Source organism: Cheilinus undulatus, linkage group 18 (genome assembly GCF_018320785.1).
Source record: "Cheilinus undulatus linkage group 18, ASM1832078v1, whole genome shotgun sequence".
In the NCBI taxonomy this organism is placed as follows: Eukaryota; Metazoa; Chordata; class Actinopteri; order Labriformes; family Labridae; genus Cheilinus; species Cheilinus undulatus.
The window spans coordinates 27,706,766-27,726,208 of NC_054882.1; the positions used below are offsets into that span (position 1 = coordinate 27,706,766).

A 19,443-nucleotide genomic window follows, 5' to 3' on the forward strand; every position below is an offset into this window, starting at 1 on the left:
CCCCAAACCTCCCCTCCTCCTGAGCCCCCCCTCTCCCCTCTTCCTTCCTCCCTGGTGCTGTGCGTGACAGTAGCTCACTGAGAAGTGGAAATGAGACTAGTAAACAATGATTAGCTCCAGAGCCGGGCCAGCCTGGTCTTCCATTGGCCCTGTCTCCGTACAGCAAGCGCCCACCCGCCAGCACATGACAAGCAGCGGAATATATAGACCCCCATCCCCGCCTCCACCCTCCCCTCTGATGACTCCCCCCTCCCTCCCTCTCCCTCAGCCAGAGTCATCGCAGGGTCAGGGCCAACCTTTCACAGCCAGGTTACAAGGGGTAATCACAGGCAAACACAGCAGCCACACGCAAAATGCACACACGACACCCCCCTCATCCCCTTCAACCCGGGGCCTCCATCCTCTCCCACACACTATACAACCCCTTCCGCCACCCATACACCCCCTTCCTCCGCCACAAACCTGGCTCTGATTAGTGTGATGGGGATGCGAGTGGCCACATGTGTACGAGGAGCAGACTCAGGCGAGGAGGAGGAGGAGGCAGTGGTGGATGTGGAGGTGGAGGAGGTGGAGGGATTCCCCCCTATAGGAATAAAGAAGAGAAGAAACAGTCATCCCCAGTGCAGGCGGTGTATTCGAAGACATTGCTATGTCTCTGGTTAACCAAGGAATCATTCTGGAGGCTTTGGTGCTCGGCCACACCGCATTTCTCAAGACAAACAGCTCTTAGGCAGAGCGCTGAAGCAGCAATGCTCTCAGCATGTGTAAAAGGCTGTTTGAGGACCTTTATTGTGAAAGAATGACACAGAACGCATAATGTAGTTACACTTAGGCTTGGGTTTATTGTTTTCTCTCAGTTTGCATTTAAAATGTAAGCACGCTGTGCATCTAAGAGCAGTTATTGAAAGATTGCTACAAGTTACAGTTTTGGTATGGTTTGATTGTTAAAGTCAAACTTTGGCAAAAAGTTTGTCTTTCACTCAAGCAGTAAAAACTTTGTAGATTGAGCCAAGGAAGCACAAGATACAATATCGAATATTACATTATGATAGGATAGGCTAGGATACGATTTGATACAATAGGATATGTCACAATATGATACAATTGGATAAGATGGGATGTGGTACAATACAATTTGTTACGATATGTCACGATAGTATACGATAAGATATGATAGGTTACATTACGATTGGTTCCAATACTATACGGTACAATGGTATACTATAAGATGCGATAGGTTACATTACGATATGTTACAATAGTACACTATAGAATCCAATAGGCTACATTACGATACACTACAATACGATACGGTACGACAGTATGTTATAAGATACAACAGGTTACATTACAATACGTTATAATATGAAACGGTATAATAGTATACGTTATGATATATGTTATGATAGTATACTTTAAGATACGATAGGTTACATTATGATATATGTTACAATACAATAGGATATGATACTATATGTTACAGTATGATACAATACAATACGATACATTTCCATACAATATGTTATAATACAATATGATCCAATACCTTACTATACAGAATGTTACAATACAATACAATATGTGATACCATACATTCTGATATGATTTGTTATGATACGCTAAGATAAGATATGATATGTCATGGTATGATATGGTACTATCTGTTTTTACATTATGGTATATGTTACGATAAAATACAATAAGTTACGTTTTATGTCACAATACGATACTATAAGATACAATACACTACGAAATGTTACTATAGGATGTGATATGTTACATAAGAACAGGATAATATACAATACAAAATGTTAAGATATGATACATTACGATATATGTTACCATACAACAGGATATGATGTGATATGTTAAAATATAGCAGGATACATTACAGTATGATACGATAGGACATGATGCAATATGATATGTTACGATACGATCACTATGATACGATATAATACACTTAACTGTCTATGCAAGAGAGATACAGCTACCTACACAGTAATAAATTAGAAGAATTAGCAACAACAATCCACTGATAAATAAAAATTCCACAACTACACAAATGAGCTCATACCAATATAAAGCATTCAATTACACAATCCACATATAACACATACCTATTGCATAAGATTTGCAGCCATCAGAAGTGACAGTGCCATCTTTATTATTTTCTGCATAAAATACACACTTATTTTGAAATAATAACAATTACAGTCATCAAATAAGTTATTTTGTCTTTAGTTTTTCAAAAGGTTAAAAGGCTCATACATTTGACTGAAAATATGGCACTTTTTTTTTTTCTTGAAAACTAATTCCAGAGACATCCATATTTTTGTTTTTAAAAAAAGGGATAAATGCTCACAAAAGAAACTTCTTTCAATGCTTTTGCCATCAAACCCCCTTCATTTCTGCTGATACTGATAGACGTTGCCCATGTGGTCACAGAGCATGTTTCCTTCTGACTTAGTGCCTTACTTCAGAAATGTTTAATACTTTATCTCCCTGCAAAAACAAACCTCACAGCTGGTAAGAAAAAGAAAGAAATTTTGTCTTTGGCATGTGGAGGAGAAAAGTTATGCCGTGTGAAATCAGGTCATTTTGGGAATGGGAAAGTTTACAGGATAATTTAAAAAATCAAAGAGTTCATATCTCTGCAACAAATACATACAAAACAACAACAAAGGATAAAATCAAAGTTGACAATTTCTCAATAATTAAAACACAAAGACATTTTTATCATATTTCCAGTAACAAGATGAGAACACGGTGCCGCTGATTGCTGGCCCAGTAAGTGTCATTATTATTTCATTTTCTGAACTAATTCATCGGCTCATAAATTAATTCTTGAAATTCTCAGTACAGCAATACATGTGGACACATAAGTGGTAACAAACTGATGAAAAGCACTTGTGTATCTTGCTAATTGAAGAAATATTCTAAATGCATTATGTACTATATGTAGCTTTTTACTGTAGTACCATGAGTGAGCAGTGTTAGGTGAGGTAGCTCTATTAAACTCTGGCTTAACATTGTTTATATATTTGATAGCTTGTGCATACAGTCTCTAGCATTGACGTAGCACATCGTCATCACTCAAGTCATATTTATCCTTCTGTCTATCTACTGTATCTGTCTTTGAATGAAAGACTGTGATTTGTAATGTTTATTGCCTTGTTTGTCAAACCACATGTGTGCTTTGTTTTTTTCACTGAAACTGTTCCAGGTTTCTTAGAATTGAAATCTGAAAGTGTGGAGTCTTTAAGTGGAGTGGAAGTGGGTGGGTAGCTGGGGGAGTGGAGGTACCTGAAGTTGTGCTGTGATGTAACCCAGTGTCATGCTGCAGTTTATATGCTGGGCGAGGGGAAAAACAAAAACAAGAAGTCACAGCAAATTCAAATATCAATATTTAATGCTTTCTCCACACTGAGTTTTGAATTATTGTGCTGGTTTTGTCCTGAAACACTTCAGTCAAGTTTATTCTCACTGCCAGATTGCTGAGGGATAAAAATGTATCAGAAAGATAGAAAGATTACAGTAATATGTGCAACTTTTTTGAGCTATTTTTTATCTTTAATGTCTACTATTATATGACTCATTTCTATATAGTGGACTAGCCAACATATTAAAAAATATATGTCTAAATAAAAGACTGTTTTCTTGATAAAGATGATCAAATAGATACGATATTATCAGCTTTAAAACGCAGCCTGGACTCAGGCACTGAGGTGCGCAACTGTCGCTCAACTTTACTTCGCTCCAGTTACATTTTTTGAAAATTTGGTGAATTAATCCTTTACTACATTAATTCTGCTGGGATTTTAGTAAAAGAATAAGAGAAATTACAGCGATCTGGTGGTTTTTCTTGTCTTACAATAGGTCCAAAACGCGTCAAACATATGCGTAAAATCCACAACTTTCCCAACAAATGACGAATTTAACAGCTAAATTCCTAAAGCATGCATGTTTAAAGCAGATCAATAAATACGCAAATGACGTAAAATCATTTAGACGTAGCATAAATTGTCCCAAGCACATTCAAACAATTTGCTGGAAGTAAAATCTCAGTCTAAAGTTGCACAAACCGTAATCAAACCCTCATTTTAGCCAAAATGCGCACGCCGATTCTTCCACAGCACCGACAAAAGAAACAGGTTCAAAAGCAACACTTTTAAAGGCGCAAACTCTGCCAGTCCTCCAATTAGTAAAACAAATTGGCTCGACACGTTTCCCTCTGATTCGGTCACCAGTTGCTGAAGTCTTTTTTCTCTCTGCAGCAGACGCTGCGTTCACGCTGCACGCTCACGGTGTCCCGGGACAAGCGCGCGCCTCCAACAGCGAGCGACAACAGAGAGATGATATAGTGGGGTCTGCAGGGCTACCACAATGGGAGGAGTATGAAAGTTACCCTGAGCCCTGCCCACCAAGTGCAAAAACATATAAGACGCTAGAGTGAAGCAAAAAGCAGGCACTAAAGCCTTCAATCTTCATGAAAAGACAAAAACTTCTCCCTAACTCACTTCTTTTACCTGACATACAAGTTTTTTTTTCATCATAATGACCTCACTGGTAACTGACTGACACTTTTATCACCTGGGATGGATATAAAAGAATTTTGATTAATTTTCTTCCACAAACTACATCAATTTTGTTTAAAAAGAGATTTTTTTTCTTTTTGAGTTGACAGAAATTAAGTCACAATGGCACTGGACTCTGACTTTGGAGTGAAGGGCAGCAGCATCATCAGAGAATGGAGTGGACAGGTCCAGCCTGCTCTGGTTGCCTCCTTCGTCTTCCTCTTCTGTCTGGAAGCCTGCCTGTGGGTCAGGAACTTCAGACTCAAGAGACGACTGCCAGGACCCTTCGCATGGCCGGTGGTGGGCAATGCCATGCAGCTGGGCCAGATGCCCCACATCACCTTTGCCAAACTTGCCAAAAAATATGGAAATGTGTACCAGATACGCCTGGGCTGCAGTGATATTGTGGTTCTGAATGGAGACAGAGCAATCCGTCAGGCTCTCATTCAGCACAGCACAGAGTTTGCAGGCAGACCAAACTTTGTCTCTTTCCAGATGATCTCTGGAGGCAGGAGTATGACTTTTACTAATTACAGCAAACAGTGGAAAGTGCACAGAAAGATAGCACAGTCCAGCCTCAGAGCGTTTTCCTCTGCAAACAGCCAGACCAAGAAAGCCTTCGAGCAGCATATAACAGCCGAGGCCATGGAGCTGGTGCAGACATTTTTGCGCCACAGCACTGATGGTCATTTTTTTGACCCTTCTCATGAATTCACAGTAGCTGCTGCTAATGTCATGTGTGCTCTGTGCTTTGGGAGGCGGTACGGACATGAGGACCTGGAGTTCAGGAACCTGTTGAAAAAGGTGAACAAGTTTGGAGAGACGGTCGGGGCCGGAAGCCTTGTAGATGTCATGCCCTGGCTTCAGAACTTCCCCAACCCAGTCCGAAGCGTCTACGAGAACTTCAAGAACCTCAATGAGGAGTTTTTCACCTTTGTGAAAGACAAAGTGGTGCAGCACAGGGAGTCCTTCGACCCCGAGGTGACCCGGGACATGAGTGACGCAATCATCAGCGTCATCGAGCATGGGAAGGACAGTGGACTGTCCAAAGAGTTTGTGGAAGCAACAGTTACGGATCTGATCGGAGCAGGTCAAGACACAATGTCGACTGTTATGGAGTGGATCCTCCTGCTGCTGGTGAAGTACCCGGACATGCAAGCCAAACTGCAGGAGCTCATAGACAAAGTCGTAGGCCAGGACAGACTGCCCGCCATAGAGGACAGGAGCAGCCTAGCGTACCTGGACGCCTTCATCTACGAAACCATGCGCTTCACCAGCTTTGTCCCGGTCACGATCCCGCACTCCACCACCTCCGACGTCACCATCGAAGGCCTCCACATCCCCAAGGACACGGTGGTCTTCATCAATCAGTGGTCAGTGAACCACGACCCGCTTAAGTGGAAGGACCCTCACATTTTTGACCCCACACGCTTCCTGGATGAGAACGGGGCCCTTGATAAAGACATAACCAACAATGTAATGATCTTTTCAACGGGTAAGAGACGCTGCATCGGCGACCAGATCGCCAAGGTGGAGGTGTTTTTATTCACAGCCGTCCTATTGCATCAGTGCAGCTTTGAGAGCAGCCCCTCCGAGCCCCCCACCTTTGACTGCTCCTATGGGCTCACGCTGAAGCCTCTCCGATTCTGTGTCAGCGCCAAGCTCAGGGGAAAGCTGCTTGGCTTAGTTTCCCCAGCATGAACAGCATGTCCCAGTACTGTGACTCAAGGCCAGCAAAACACTTTTCCACCATTGACATTAAACAGTGAGTATCAAAATCTTGCTGTGGGAAGGTTTTCATATTTTAAAATGATATTTAATGCATATGGTACACACAGACTGTATTTTAAGTATTGTCTGGAAAAAGATGTAATGTTCACGGCAGGTTGAATCAAATGTTTGTGTCACAAAATACACTATACTTGATTAGACTTTGTACATAATGCTGAGTTGTGAGCTCATCCACTATTGTGTATGTACATGTATTGTGTGCAGGAATAGCTACTTTCATTACATGTCAATTTCAACTAATATAACTGTGTATGAAATGCTTGTGAATGTTATAAAGTCTGTCAAATGATGCATTGTTCTTTATTGTAATATGTAAGGATATATTTAACCTTTGCCACCTGAAGAAGTTACATTTTATTTCCTATTTCAGGTATGACAGTAAATGTAATGTAATGTTTCACTATCTACTGTACACAAAGTATATGAACACATAAACAGCGTGTGTTTGTGAAGAAGGAAGTCTTTAGTCAGATATTGCCATGAACCTGGAAGGATTCACAAACTTTAAGCACCCAGGGTTCAGTTTTACTGTACAAAGCACTGCAGCTACCCCATGCCAAACACACGAGTTGCACCAGTGAAAGAAAAAAAAAACAAAAAAAAACAAGACCCACATGTGAAACAAATTTCTTCCACTCATTCTCAAAAACATGTTTGTTTACAAAGCAGCTTTTTCAAGCTATATGGATGTCAGTGCACTCTCTTTAAGCCTTCACATTCAGGAGTTGATGTCAATATGCCCGAAGGATGCCTTCCTCTGCGTGTGTCAAGGAAGCAAATTTAACTCTTCAGGCTTTGAATGTTGCAGAGGATGTTTTAATCCATGTGTTGGCTTTATATGATGGAAAAATAAGCTATAACTGAAATAAATAAAGTGATGATTTGTCCGTGGTCAGAGTGCCCTGTTTGTCATTTTAGGCTAAGGCTCATGACACTACTTAAAGCTACCGTGAGGAGTTTTTTTACCTGCTACGAAACCATCTCAAATTAATACTAATGTTTCTATAAGACCTGTAAATGATAATAAGAGCATCAGCCACAAGGATAGTTACTTCTATACTGGCATTTTTAATGTCTGATGGTGCTAATCTATGGGGTAGGTGTCAGACAATGCTTTTAGTTGAATCTGCTTATTTTCACTTGCAGCAAAAAGTCAAAGGGAGTGATATCAGACTGACATAAGACAGCAGAATGAGATTTTTGTTTTAAAAATAACTTTCAAATGGATTTTTTAAAGAACTGCTTCTCAGCTGGTCTAGCCTAAATGATACAAACCCAAATCTCCAAAAATTCTCAACAATGCATGCTTATTTAATAAAAATTTTGAGGAATTACCCCATTATCATGAAAAAGCATCTTTCTTATCTCAACAAAAGAAGATAATAAGTTACCACAGTAAAACACACATGCACTCTGGCTAGTCATGTCATATGGCTGCATTCTCCTTTGTCCTATGGACTATCATCCATGAAAAACTTTTAAATCAAAAGTTTTCATAAAGTAGAAGTTCCTGTGATGTTGACTAAGGTGAGTACAATGAAGGACAATGGCACTTTTACCCAGAGTGCATTGCACAAAAATGGCAGAATATATCATTGAAATTTTCTCCCAAATAAATAAATCTGCCAAATTTCTTTGTAAAACACACATATAAAAGACACTTATGTTAATATAATAAAGTCACTATGTCTTAACCCTTTAAAGCTCCACTGAGGAGCTTAGAATCTATTTGCAGGTCCTGTCCAGTACATCTACAAGTGGTACATTTTATCAAAAAAAAAAACTTTCATTGTCTCTTTAAACTACAAACATAACTCATACTGAGAATAAATGTTTTGAAAATTGCATTAAAAATGTTTCTGTAGCATTTTGAAGCTCATCTCATCTGACACCTAGTCATGGGCACTAACAGGCATAGAAACAAGCATGAATGATGACTAAGGAAGTCCTAATGCTTCCTTAAAGAAGCTTTAAAACTCCATCTTTTTTATTTAAATATTTGCAGTTCTTGGCCTGTGCTTGTGTAAGAAGCCTCTAAAAGAAAAAAAACCATCTTATTCCTGACTTCTTACATTCAATTGCAAATATTGCTTTGTATAAAAAGCTGATTCTTTAGCATGTTTAAAATGATATTGTCTGACACCTACCCACAACAGCAGGAGCAGGTGTGAACTTTACTAAAAAGAACTTAGGCTGCAAGCAGCACTGAAGGGCCCTATGCTGCACCCCGTTGTATGTCAGGGTGTGTCACACCTCCCAGGACTGTCATGAAGTTCAAAATACTGAGTATGTCCCACTTTGTATATAAGGGAGTACTGGCCATCACCAGTAGGTGGCAGTATGATAAAGCAAAAAGCTAATATGTAGATGGCATCAGGGCAGGATGCCGTAAAATTCAAAGAAGCTTGTACGTTTTATGTTAGAGGTTTAACTGGCTTCTTCCAGTAGGCAGCGCTAAAGCAAAACCATAAAATTAATATTTGAATGTGAAAAAGGGCAGATCCCGATGAAACATGAAATTTGAAGCAAATCAGACATTTAACATAAGAGTTATGGCAACTTCCTGTGAAATGGCGAGATAATGAAATGCTCGCCATCACCATCGAGCTGTCCTTTAATGAAACATATCTGTATTATGGACAAAAATTGAGGTATTTGTTTCAATATCTGAGCTTGATAGGTTCAACAGAGTAAGAGGAATGAACAAAGGGTTCTATTTCAACACTTCCTGTTGCCAGTAGGCAGCGCCAGAAACTGAAGAAGAACACAGAATAATGTTTACAAAAGTTACAAGAAGTTAACTTCATTTGGCACCATGGAAACATTATTTTGAAATTGAGAGGAAGTTGGTGGACTTCCTGTTGGGATTTGGGCGTGGCTCCAAGAGGCTTTTTTGTAGGTTTCATGATGATTCATATGCAGACCCAAAATCATAACGCTAGGTTGAATGGTCTGTGGGGGCTGAATGGTTAAAATTAACTATGGGGAAAAAAGTACCAAGAAATGTTCATTTGGCAGAAGGGGGCGCTGAAGCATAGTGATGATATTGAGGTATGGAGGGATACAAGATGAATGTGTGATCATCCATGTGAAGTGTGGTGATGATTGGCTTAAGCACTGTATGGTTATATGGAATTATGATGCTTAAACACTGCAAAAAAAAAAGGGGGGGGGGGGTCCAGCTTTGGCCCTTGTTACAGCCCCACCCAAGGGCAAAAACTCAAGTTTGGGATACTTTCACACCTGGAAAACCTGGAATCAATCTGAGAAAATTCCTCAGAGGAGAACAAACAAATTTGTAACTTGACCGCTGGCCAAAAACGTAAAAATTTGACCAAAAAAAATTGACCAAAAGTTTGTTATACTGTGTTTCTTTATATTTTAGAGGATGGTGCCAAGACACTTTTCTTCTCGTCCAGGCATGATACATATATGTGCTAATTTTCATGCCTGTAGCTCTTATCTAGTCCCCTATCTCACATTTTGACTTGCACAAATCCACTATCAGCCAAAATTTCCACTGGGCACAATTTTCTGGAGTTTTTGGGACTTTTTAGGCATTTTAAGACAACAAAACAAGCCACGAAGGGCCGAAATAATATCTAAGAACGCCAACGGTTACAACTGTGTCGAGCTCTAATTACCAATTATGCCTCTGATGGTCTCATTTTCTTTTTTTTTAAGCTTATATAGAGGCATCGGTATTGACTTCAGTCTGTTCTCCTACCAGTAAAATCTTCCCACAGGAGCTTTAACTACTTTTTTAGGCTGTGAGCATTTTCAAGTGTTGGCAGTGTCACAGATATACCAACTTTTTCATATTAGGACCCACTGTTGTCAGGATGTCTGTCATTACTCATTGTAGCAAAAATAGAAACCTCTACTTGCTTTGAGGCTGAATATCACTAAACCCAAAGCTGATGGTTTTTTAAGTTCCTCCTTTTGTTGCAAAAGCACCACATGAGCAGATTTATAGCCAGACTCTTCTCATGTGAAGTCTGTTTAAAAGTTTTCTGATGCGGCAGCCACAACCCTAACAGCTACATTATCCCAGTGACCTTTGTTTAAAGGGCTATTATGCCTACAATAACAATGTATAGATGTTTTTATGGAGCATATTAAATAGTTCTGTGTGTATCTGTTCAGAAAGGTAGTTTCCCTGCATGGTTATAATTAACAGCTTGGCTGTAAATAACAGAAACCGAATCATGTTTAGAACGACCTCGGAAAGTCCATAGGAAAGTGCATACAGCAAAGTCACCAAACCTCAGGGGAAAACACAAACAACTCCAGATTATTGTCCATTACGTGCACTATATGCTACCACACAGCACAAACATTCAACCCTTTCCACGACATTGTTGAAGTTCATCATTGTCAAACATTAACAAAATTACACAAGACATTTGTGAAAATACCTCACAGGCCACACAAATACATGTGTTTATCTTTCCAAAGTTTTATGGTGATATCTGTGATGTTCTTTGGTTCTACATCATAAATCTGCGCTTTCTGGCAACAGGGCCTTTTAAGTAGCTGCTTTCCCTTTCCTCTCATCCTTGGAGGGACACTGTTGGCAGGAGGCCTGAGTGGGAATAGGACTAAGGTCTGCAGGCTGTGGTCAAAATGGGAGGGGAGAGATAATAAAAAACCTGAGCCGCTGAGCCCTCCCACCATAGAGATACATATAAGCGAAGTGTTAAGGCTTGAACCTGATCGAGCTCTTCTCACTCGCTTCTGTGGAGGAGGGGGGAGACAGCACTGGAGAGCTGCCTCATTTTTTGGACTAGTCAGGGTGATTATAGAAAATCAAGACATTTGATTTAAATGGAAATAGAAAAGTAAGTTTTTTGGACTGAGAAAACTTAAAGGATAACGTAATGGCTCAAATGGATGCAGACTTTGGAGTGAAGGGCAGCAGCATCATCAGAGAATGGAGTGGACAGGTCCAACCTGCGCTGGTCGCCTCCTTCGTCTTCCTCTTCTGTCTGGAAGCCTGCCTGTGGGTCAGGAACTTCAGGCTCAAGAGACGACTGCCGGGACCCTTCGCCTGGCCGGTGGTGGGCAATGCCATGCAGCTGGGCCAGATGCCCCACATCACCTTCACCAAACTTGCCAAAAAGTACGGGAATGTGTACCAGATACGCCTGGGCTGCAATGATATAGTTGTTCTGAATGGAGACAGAGTGATCCGTCAGGCTCTCATTCAGCACAGCACAGAGTTTGCAGGCAGACCAAACTTTGTCTCTTTTCAGAACGTCTCTGGGGGGAAGAGTATAACTTTCTCCAATTACAGCAAACAGTGGAAGATGCACAGGAAAATTGCTCAATCAACGATCAGAGCCTTCTCATCCGCCAACAGCCTGACCAAGAAAGCCTTTGAGCAGCAAATTGTGGCCGAAGCCACAGAACTTGTGGAGATTTTCCTTCAACTCAGTGCTCAGGGCCAACATTTTAACCCCGCTTATGAGCTGACAGTGGCTGCAGCTAATGTGATTTGTGCCTTGTGCTTTGGGAAGCGTTATGGACGTGATGACGTTGAGTTCAGAAGCTTGTTGCAGAGGGTGGACAAGTTCGGAGAGACAGTTGGGGCTGGCAGCTTGGTGGATGTAATGCCCTGGCTTCAGTCTTTTCCTAATCCGGTGCGCAGTATGTTTCAGAACTTTAAAGATATAAATCAAGAGTTCTTCTGGTTCGTCCACAACAAGGTGGAGAAGCACAGAGAAACATTTGACCCAGAGGTTACAAGGGATATGAGTGATGCTTTTATTGGCGTAATTGACAAGGCTGAGAGTGACAATGGACTCACCAAAGGCCACACAGATGGGACGGTGTCCGATCTAATCGGGGCAGGTCTGGATACTGTCTCCACTGCTCTTCACTGGATCCTCCTGCTGCTGGCTAAACACCCAGACATACAAACGAAACTCCATGAGCTCATAGACAAAGTCGTAGGACGAGACAGGCTGCCGTCCATCGAGGACAGAAGCAGCCTAACCCTCCTGGATGCCTTCATCTATGAAACCATGCGCTTCACCAGCTTCGTCCCGGTCACCATCCCTCATTCCACCATCTCAGACGTCACCATCGAAGGTCTCCACATTCCCAAAGACACGGTGGTCTTCATCAATCAGTGGTCCATCAATCACGACCCCCTGAAGTGGAAGGACCCACATATCTTTGACCCCTCGCGCTTCCTGGATGAAAACGGCTCCCTTGACAAGGATCTCACCAACAATGTTATGATCTTCTCAGCGGGGAAGAGAAGATGCATCGGGGACCAGATCGCCAAAGTCGAGATATTTTTGTTCTTTGCGATTTTACTGCACCAATGTAGCTTTGAGAAATGTGCCAGTGAGGACCTGTCTTTAAACTGCACTTACGGTCTGACACTGAAGCCTTTAGATTATAAGATTACTGCTAAACTCAGGGGGGAGTCACTCACAGGCCAATAAATAATGTTGGGGATGATTTGGTCTCCAGTGAAACATTACTATGCAATATAAGGTATGTGATCAAAATGCTCCATATGACTGTAATCAACTTTGATTAACCCAAGAAACCCTCTACTGACATTTCAAGTAGTCACGCTTACATTACTATTATTGTATCAGTGCAACATTTCTGCAACTATAGCCGTCTATATCTGGCACTCAGAAAGCATGCAAGAAAAATCTGTACACAACAGGAATTCTTTTAAGAAGACATGGCAGCGAAAACCCAAATATATCTGTCCTGGCAATGCTACATGGAAAAGACAGAAAAATGTAATGACATCTTTCATGTGGCAGCCCAAAACACAAATTTATAATAAGCCTGAAGTATGAATTGTTGTTTAAATGGGGGTACTTAGAGGAGTTACCCTAAATTGCAATTGCAATATAAACTGGCGGTGATGAATGCATTTTATTTTAAGCTTTTTGTGTCTTTCTCTGCTGATGGGCTAGAATCATGTGCCAGCTGTGTGGTCTCAACTCAATCCACTGTGCAACTATTCACAGACTTCCATACAACTTTAGATGTGTTGAACTTTTTCCACTTATTTCAAATCAATGTGCAGCCACCTGCTTCATGTGGTCTTAACTCTCTGGTGTCATTATGGATATTTTTTGTCCACAAGGGAGCTTTTTTTTTTCTCCTTTTAATTGTCAGTTGTTTTAGCTGTGCTAATGCATACGGCATGCTTATATTTCTAATGGATCTATAACACACTGTGTACAAATCTACATCCTTTATAGGCAACAAAGACAAAACTGTCCATTTTCAAGCATGTTCATATACAGTGCTTAACAAATTTATTAGACCACCTGTCATATTTGTCTCAGAGACCATCCAGCATCATGAAGTGCTTTAATGCTTTCATTTTCAGTGAGCTCTCCACATTTTACCATTTTGAACAGGAATGAGGAATTTCAAACTGAATTCACCCAAATTTGAGCTGGCTCACTGGGCTTCTCTGAGAAATCAGAAAATTAATCAAGCATAACATTCAACCACTAAACTCATTTTTCTGTTCAGGAATGCAAGTAAATAACTATAATTTGACATATTAATCAAGAAATATTAATGTGCTTTACTATTTTTTTAGTTTTTGTAAATCAGTACATCTGAAAATTCATGGATAACAATAATAATTATATTTTAGCATTAAAAATATCATTTGGGTTAAAGAGCTTCTACATATTGGTGTATTAACCATTGCAGAAACATAAAAAATGATTTTGGTAATTACCAATGCTGTTAATTTAGGGTAGCTGTGGCAGAAACCTTACTTTGGTTAGGGTTAGGGTGGTCTAATAAATTTGTCAAGCACTGTAAATATTTATAAAGTGCTTTCAGCCGATTTAAAATCTAATTGTAGGCTTTGTAATTAATTAATTGCAGTTAGTCACATGTTAATAATTTAATAGTAACAAAACAATCAGAAAGGACATGTCTCTGAGTGGCATCAAAACTTTCTACTAGCTTCTGAAAAAAACAGGAGAAGAGGAGACTGAGACCAGATTGTCCACTTGCTGTCAGTCTAGGCTGGTGTCAATCTGTAGAACATGCATTTTATCCATAAAATCATAAAAAATTAAGAGCATAAACAATTTTTGCATTGGTTCCGGTTGAAGTTGCAAAGCTACTTTAGAGAGTTGTGTGATGGTATCAGAGTGCGATTAATCAGCATACATGTCTTAATCACATTTTTCACTTCTGTGATTAATTAAAGGAAATTAATCCAAAATTTTGACAGCATCAAAATATTTCCACTGCTCCTCAATCTCTCATTTTACTTAAAAAAAAAAATCTCACAGACATCTCAGTGGACAAGTCAAAATTCATTCCAACATTTGTCATCAAACATTTACCTTATTATAGCTCACCTATTCTCTTTTCAGTTCATAACAAGTTCCTTTTTCCATGATTAAGTTTGTATTCAAATCTTCAGTCTACCTATAAAAGTAGGTTTATATCCTTAGTTTAAGGCAGTAGAAAAATCCAAAATGACAAAAAAATAGTTTTTAATGCTAAATAGGGGAATTTTAAATGCACTTGAAAGGGTGAGATTTACTGCGATCAACAACAGAAATTTTGAGATTAGAATTTCTAATCTTTTGAAAGCCCTTATATGTATATTTATACATACATGTATTTATGTTAAGTCTTACTAACTTCAGTCCTGGTGTGATAAGACCAAAGGTATGAATATGAGTGAACCTGGTAGTTTGGCTCCAAATGTTAGCCCTGTGATAGACAGCCAGCCAGTCCAGCATGTACCCTCACTCTCTGCTTACAGCAGCAGGGATGGGCTCCATCATCCTCAACCCTGTAAGGGACATGCAGTAGAAGTGGGTGAATGGATGGAACAATGGCGTTAGACAACGTATGCATTGTTTAATGCCATTAGATGCTATCATAAAAACAGTGATATCATGTAAGAGAGTGCAGTGGCATCTCAATGGTTAATACACCAAAAATGTTTGAATATTAGGTAGTTTTGTTCAAGATTTAAACTGAATAAAAGAATTAACTGAAAGTAATGTTGGGAGTTTTTTAATATCTGATGTGTTTTCAATGTTTTAGGAAGAATTTATTTTTGGCCTTCTGTTCCAGAAAATTCAAATGACACCAGAGGGTTAAATTATGTTTTAGACTGTTGTATCCTAATAATAACTCATGTAATATTTGTCTGAAGCAACTAATTGTGTTGGTTATACATTTATTCTTCTGTTATACCCATAAAACATCACTGTATATAATTTGTGCCACATTCAAAGTAATAAGCTGTACAGAAGAGTTTAATATGTTTTTTATCATTAACCTGACCCAGTGTGGTGCTGAATGTTTTTCTGTTTTTCCTTGGCAGAAAATAAAAACCGATTGATTTCCAGCTGAATCTGTGTCAGTTTGGCTTAAGTGTAGAGAACCACAGACCAGTTAGGTCAAAGAGATTTTAATAGATCTTGATGTCTGGTCTCAGTGTTGTTGTGAAACATTAATATGGGTTACCGGGCCACCATGTTCTGTTTTTTTTACCTTTTACCAGCAGGCAGTGACTCAGAACATCAGAACAGTAAGCAGCCACAAGGGTCACTCGTCAATTTTTAACACGGAGCGCACTGTTCTTTTGGCTGCTGTGTCATTTTTTGGTGAAAGAACCCATTCATCAGTGTCAGCCAAGTTTGAGTACTCCCTCCTTTATTGACACACTGAGCGGCCTTTTAGCCCCAATATATGACGGCATCAGCAGAAATTGAGGCCAACACAGTAAAAAACCTCAAATCTATCAAGTCTGATCATCAAATATCTTAAAAAAAATTTCTTTTACTTATTTTTAGCCACACCCTCCTCACAAGGGAGATAGAAATCTTAAATCTAGATAAAATAATGCCATCATAAGTAGTAAGTAACCAGTGATATTAAACTCTCACAGAGGCATTTTGCTATGCAAGCCCTTGGCAGATATACATCAAAAAAATTCTTTGCTCCATTTTTCTGGTAACAAGTAATTTCTAGTTGATTAACTAGCTCAACTTATTCCATCTCATTGTCTCAAGATAAACCTTTTTGTCCTCATGCTAACAGGATCATTTTTGGTAATCTACAAGCTGTTTTCTGGGTAAAAGTGCTGACATCTTAAGAGTTATTTACACTCCACGTCGTTCAAAACGCATACAGATAGGGACGTCCATATTTCTACAAGCTTTCTCGAAGCTCATAAATACGCACCAAATTTTGCAATACTACCTGCAATCATGGGTCATTATTGAGGAAGGTAGCCAACAGTTTAAGCCAGAGCAGCAAAACAAAGCACAACAGTCTGGCTGTGGAAGCCCCCTCTAGCAGACCACTACTGTGAGACGCCACACCTGTCACAAAAATACACGCTAAAACTTTCAAAATAAAACTGGATTTAACTTACTGTTAGGGTAAGGATAGTTTTGGATTTTTCATTTGTTTTGATTTAGATATTTTTAGTTCTATCAGTTTTAGAGTTGGCTTTAGTTTTTTCAGATAATTGTCAGGGGTAAGACCAAAAACAGCCTGAAAGAGCCAACATCCAATGTTTTTAAAAACACATTCAAATGGGCTACTCTACACTTTTCATTTGATTTATTCAAAGTCGATGTTTGAATAAAACTCTAGAACCTAAAACTACCATTGTCTGAAGTCTTCTTCAGTAAAATCAGTCCATTTTAATCTCCCCAGGTATGGGTGTACATGTCACCTAGTCAGCTGCTGTTAAAGAATAAAACTAAGGAGGTTTTTTCCCTAATTTTACATATTTTTAGTTAGTTTTGGAAGGACACATTATAGCTTTAGTTAGTTAACGTTTATTTATTCATTTTTTTTACTTAGTTTCTATTTAATTTCAGTTAATTGATATGATTTTAACATTTAAGTTTTACTTATTTAGTTAGTTTATGTAAACAATAATAACCTTGAGCTTGAGGGTTAGGATACAAAAAGTTAAGAGCCAAAAACCAGACCTGCACAACCTAATTACAAAATGTATAATAAAGTTGGCTAAACTATCTGTCCTCCATGAAAACATTCTAATTCAGAGCACAGCTAAGGGTTAAGCTAACAAAGTTGCGTTAGTTATATAGCTAAAGCTAACACAGTTATGTTACCCACGTAGCTAACATAGCTATGTTTGCTAAAACTGGCTTTGCTAAAGCTAGCATAGCTGCATTGGCTTACGTAGAAACTACAAAACTGGCATTTCTACATTAGCGTTAGCTAAAGCTAACAAAGCTAACGTGAGCCAACATTGGTGTGGCTACTTCTAAAATAGGTATATACGTAATTCAATCCCAGATTAGACCTGTTATGTTTTATTTCTGAAATGTTGTTTAGTCTTTTTCCCTCATTTTAGCCTCTCTTCACTGGCTTCCTGTGCGTTTTAGGATTGGTTTTAAAATTATGTTAACTTATAAATCTCTGAACAGGCTGGCTCCTTCCTATCTTTCTGACCTTTAAAAACCCCATATTTTATCCTGGACTCTCAGATCCTCTGATCAGTGTCTTCTGACTATCCCGAGGTCAAGGTTGAAGCTCAGGGGTGACCGAGCTTTTTCAGTAGCTGCGCCAAAGCTCTTGAATGCTCTTCCTCTTCATGGTCGACTGTCCCTCTTGCCGCCTGTCTTTAAATCAAACTTAAAAAAACGCACTTTTACTCCCTGGCTTTCGGCTCTGCTTGAGAATTTGGCTTTTTTATACTTTCTGTTTTTATCGATCCGTTTATGTACTCCAGTTTTTGCTTTGGTCCTGCATTTGTGTTTTATTATTTTTAAATTTTTACTGTACAGAACTTTCGTCAGCATTTTTTGTTTTTAAATGTGATTTATAAATAGATTTGGATTGGATTGGATTTAATGTTTGCAATGTGGTTATTTATTCATGGCTTTATTTATGAATGAAGTTGAATTATAAAAAGAAAAAAAAAATCTAACATCCTGGCAATTTACATCTTTTTTGTTCTGACAGAAGGGGCTTCTTACAGTAGTGGTCTGAGATCAAGGGTCGGCAGCCAGACCCCTCTCAAACAAAAGAGAAAACTTTGAAAATTGACAGAACTTTATTCAGACTTTTTTAAGGACATACTGCTGAATATTGCTGTAAAATACAAGTGTATGTGATTTTAGCTCACCAGGGTGCATTTAAACAGAGACCTACAACAGAACATACGAAGGACAGAGCAGCAGTGTCAGAGAGGCGAAGATCCGTGTAAGATCTCTGGTAGAAACACTTTTTTAAATACCACCTCAAGGTAACAGACACATAAACAATATTGTTTTAACTGCAGTGATCAATTTCCACTGTAAAGAGAGCATGAATCAGCCTTTGGGTTAGTGCTTGTAGGAAAGTTAGGGAAAACCGAATGAAAATAAGAAAACTGTTTGTGACATTGTCACTTTAATATAATGCCATCAATCACACAATGAATGACAAATTAGGACTTTATCTTTCTGCAAAAAGGGTACTTTTTTTGCAGATTTCATGGTCATCTTTTATATAAGGTCATATTTGAAAAGAAAGATTTTTATTCAGCATTTTTACATTGTTGTTTGGTGCTGTAAGATCCACATTCTTTTTTACTAATATTAGCTGCCATTTACTTTAAAAAAAATGCACCTAACCAATGTTTACCAGACATCTTTCATCACCTTTAAATGATGCTTTTAGTGGCATTCAACCCACCTGTGTTTGAACAAGTGTCTGCCTTACTCATTTAGCTTTCCAGCATTTTCCACCTCCCTCTAATTCAACAAACACAGTCAACAAGCTCCCTCAAATTTCTGCTCCTGACTTAGTTATTATGGGAAAACCAAAACCACCCAATACTCAACATTTATCTTCACTGTAAGTATGCTACATAAATATTAGCTTAAATGTGGGTTAGCAGCTTATCATTTTCATCACCCTGTCTTCCTTTAATCTCGCCATCCTTTCGTATTTGCTCATATTCTCCAGAGTCTACCTGTGCACTTGTGGGAGCTGAAGTCTGAAGGAGGCTTGTTTGAGCTGAAGACTTTCTGCAGGCTTGATCGTCCACTCTCTCTCTCTTTGCTCTGACACCACAAGG

General features: G+C 39.2%; 2 protein-coding genes across 2 annotated transcripts; both read left to right on the forward strand.

Moving 5' to 3' along the window:
- Positions 1 to 4,484: 4,484 nt before the first annotated feature.
- On the forward strand, positions 4,485 to 7,259 carry LOC121526748 (cytochrome P450 1B1-like). Its single transcript, XM_041813460.1, has one exon. The coding sequence runs from the start codon at positions 4,701 to 4,703 to the stop codon at positions 6,276 to 6,278; it is 1,578 nt and encodes a 525-aa protein (XP_041669394.1). The 5' UTR covers positions 4,485 to 4,700; the 3' UTR covers positions 6,279 to 7,259.
- Positions 7,260 to 11,062: 3,803 nt separating this feature from the next.
- On the forward strand, positions 11,063 to 13,765 carry LOC121526416 (cytochrome P450 1B1-like). Its single transcript, XM_041812994.1, has one exon. It carries the CDS (start codon positions 11,249 to 11,251, stop codon positions 12,821 to 12,823), a length of 1,575 nt encoding a protein of 524 aa, XP_041668928.1. The 5' UTR covers positions 11,063 to 11,248; the 3' UTR covers positions 12,824 to 13,765.
- Positions 13,766 to 19,443: the final 5,678 nt, after the last annotated feature.